The sequence below is a fragment of the Anneissia japonica genome, unplaced genomic scaffold, assembly GCF_011630105.1.
Source record: "Anneissia japonica isolate Jap-2015-1 unplaced genomic scaffold, ASM1163010v1 scaffold2030_len652032_cov178, whole genome shotgun sequence".
Lineage (NCBI taxonomy): Eukaryota > Metazoa > Echinodermata > Crinoidea > Comatulida > Comatulidae > Anneissia > Anneissia japonica.
Genome location: NW_022705472.1, coordinates 643,918 through 647,515, shown reverse-complemented (window position 1 = coordinate 647,515; position 3,598 = coordinate 643,918). Strand labels below are relative to the sequence as shown.

The 3,598-nt window shown below is 34.4% G+C and overlaps 1 protein-coding gene across 1 annotated transcript in view; it reads right to left on the bottom strand.

Moving 5' to 3' along the window:
* Window positions 1-3,598, bottom strand: part of LOC117105512 (hyalin-like) — a gene marked incomplete at its 3' end in the record, with an annotated part of 20,977 nt that overhangs the window by 5,247 nt on the left and 12,132 nt on the right. The window contains exon 8 of the mRNA XM_033246674.1: window positions 334-573. Within this exon, the coding sequence (XP_033102565.1) occupies window positions 334-573 (240 nt within the window). The remainder of the gene's footprint in view (window positions 1-333; window positions 574-3,598) is intronic.

Genomic DNA, 3,598 nt, shown 5'->3' with positions numbered 1-3,598 from the left:
GGGTGGGGGGGGGTGCGGGGGGGGGGCTGTTCAGTATCTTTTCTTGTATTTAGTTTTCTTTGTCCTGTGTTGTTAATTCATTAGGTTTTAATTTTATTTTTTAATATTGCTCTTTCTGAACTAATTATTACTTGTTTTGTTTTTTAATTTTCATTCTTTTTCTTGTATTTTTGTGGTTTTAAGTTACAATCTTATATATTGTTTGAACGCACCTTCTATATGTCGTGTGCCACTGTTATAAAAGCGTTGTTCAATAAAGTTCAAAGCTCGATGGCCAGGTAACAGATAGAAATACAAACATTTAAAGATTAACTAGATAAGACTCAATATTACCTTTGACTACATTGAACGTACAGCTGCCCACGTTTCCAGACAAATCTGAAGCTTGACAAACAACTTTATTTGAACCAACATTAAATAGCGAACCAGATGGAGGAATACAAAAGGCTGGCAGAAACATATCAACATTGTCAATGACTGTTGGGTCACTCCAAGTTGCGGTGGCTGCTATCTGGCCTGGATCCGTGGCTTGAATGATGTCGGCAGGACAGCTGAGAATTGGCGCCTCAGTATCTGTATTTGTACAAATTTATTATTAGTGTAAATTCCATTTCTATAAAATATGTCTAAATTTGAAACAGTTTTTATAAACTACCAATATTTTCCTTTTAAAACACTATAATAATAAACAATAAAAAATACAGTGCTATTATTTAAAAAAAAACAATACTAATAATGATAATGACAATAGTTGCTACAATGAAGAAAGTAAAAATTAATTCCTTTTTATGATGTGATATTTTGTCTTTTTATGACTTCGATCGTGATATTTGGTCGATTCACTCAAATGCCTTTACACTTTTCTATGATTATATATTTAGTAAACTTTTGTTAAAATTCTACCCGGAGTTTGAAATCTTAGTGGTGGATTTAGGGGGAGCCCAGCCGACCCAGCCTTCCTCCACCATTCACCCTAAATTTTGCAAAATTTTAAAAAATGGAGAAAAAAAGAGAAAATATTAAAATTTATTAAAAGTCTGAGATTGCTGTTTCCGTCCATGTGCCATAATCTGGTATCTGCAGGTGGTATAGACCCTCCTTCTGTGAAAGTCTCTCCTTGCCTCCTCCATTTCAAATTCCTGGATCCGCCACTGCAGATGCATGTGCAGCCAGTTCCGGTACATTTGCAAACTGGTAAACCACTACCTTCCGACGTACAAAGATTACATGGATTTTAATTGATATAACTTTCTTTAAAACAGTTTTTGAAAGGATTTTTTTTTAATCAATTGCAGCATAATTATTTTTACAGCAAAAACATTTACTATGATAGTACGGCTGCATTGGAAACAGTTGAAAGATTAATTTATGAAGTTGATAACATACACCCCTAAATATGCCTATTATACATTTACCTTTCTAAAGCTTTGGACATCATGACACCTCGGTTCTCAAGCTCAAATGTTATGGTCTTAAAGGTACTGCTCTAGAATTTTGTAAGAACTATTTCAGTAATAGATATGAATAATTTTGTTGAAATTGTGAAATTCTGAAATAATATCTATTCTAAAGTGGATAACCCATAGGATACCACTTGGGTCCTCTATTGTTATTGTATATATTATTGGTTATTTAAAGCAATAATGCATGCTGATGTTACTACCAGTTTTTGAAAAGATTTTTTTTTTATCAATTGCAGCATAACTATTTTTATAGCAAAAACATTTACTATGATAGTACGGCTGCATTGGAAACAGTCGAAAGATTAATTTATGAAGTTGATAACAAACATACACCCCTAAATATGCATATTATACATTTACCTTTCTAAAGCTTTCGACATCATGACACCTCGGTTCTCAAGCTCAAATGTTATGGTCTTAAAGGTACTGCTCTAGAATTTTGTAAGAACTATTTCAGTAATAGATATGAATAATTTTGTTGAAATTGTGAAATTCTGAAATAATATCTATTCTAAAGTAAATACAACAATATCAAACATCTCGACTTGGAATGTAAGAACGATGTATCAAAGTGGAAAAATGGACAATATCTTAAAAGAAATGAGACGGTTAAGCATCAACATCCTGGGTGTGTGCGAAGTGAGATGGCCTGGAGCAGGGAAAGTCATATCATAAGGGGCCACATTTATATACTCGGGTGGAACAGAAAATAAGCATGAGCATGGAGTGGGTATATTTCTCGATCAAGAAAGTGCTAAAAGTATCGCCGGCGTCTAGTGTATCTCTAACAGAATCATGCTAGTACAACTTCGGTGCAATCCGTTTGATACAGTTGTGATACAATGTTATGCCCCTACAACTGACTGCAACGATGATGAAATAAATAAATTCTATGATCAATTAGAGGAGGCAATGAAACAATGCAAATCTCATGACATAACAATAGTCATGGGAGATTTCAATGCGAAAATTGGACAAAATGAAGAAGGCAAAATTGTTGGAAAGTATGGACTAGGTCAGAGAAACGCACGAGGCGAGAGGTTAGTGGAGTGGTGCAGAGTATAAGAGACAGGTGGAGTGGTGCAGAGAAAACCGAATGATTGTAACAAACACACATTTCAAACACCATCCAAGAAATTTGTATACATGGAAGAGTCCAGGAGATGGCTGCCGGAACCAGATTGACTTTATAATGATTAAAGAACGATTTCGAAACGCTGTGAAAAGAGTAAGGACGTATCCAGGTGCTGATTGCAACACTGACCATATACTGCTCAGTGGAAAATTCAAAATGAGGTTAAAGAAAGTTCATCGAAGAAAGCAGAAAAATGTTACTAATCAATTTCAATCAAAACTTTTGAAAAGTGGAAATGATATCAAGAAAAATTTTTGCCAAAATTTTAAAGATCAATATCAAAGAAAGTCACCATCTGAAGATACACATGCATGGAAGTTTTTAAAGAATGCATTGATGAAGGCGTCCTGGTTGCCAGTATTTTGACGGTAATTTTACAGGAAAATTTATGACTAGTGAGATACTGGAAAAGATGGAAGAGAGAAGGTTAGCAAAAGGTAATCAAGGAAAGTATAACAAAGTGAATAAAGAAATTAGAAAGATGTGTAAAACAGCAAAGGAAGAGTATCTGGACGCGTGTTGTGCAGAAATTGAAGATCTTGAAAAGAAGGATGTACAAATAATGCATGATAAAGTTAGACAAATTACATACAAAAGAAAGAAAAATCTGACTAGCTGTATTAAAGATGAAGATGGCTTAGTTCTGATGGATGAGGTAGCAGTAAAGAAGAGGTGGACTAATTACATAAAGGGTCTCTATGCTGATGATGGAAGGAAAGAAAGACCAGTAATAAGAAAGCCGATGGAGGGAAGAGCAATAACATCAACAGAAATAAAAAATGCAATGGATCAAATGAAAAGTGGAAAAGCTACGGGAAGTGATAACATCGCATTTGAATTAGTTAATGCGTTAGATGATTTTGGAATAGAAGAGATCACAGAAATAGCAAACATTGTATACAATGCAGAAAACACAGAAAATGTTCCTGAAGAAATGTTGAAATCAATTTTCATAGCTTTACCTAAAGAGTCTGGGACAACAGTTTGTGAACGTCACAGG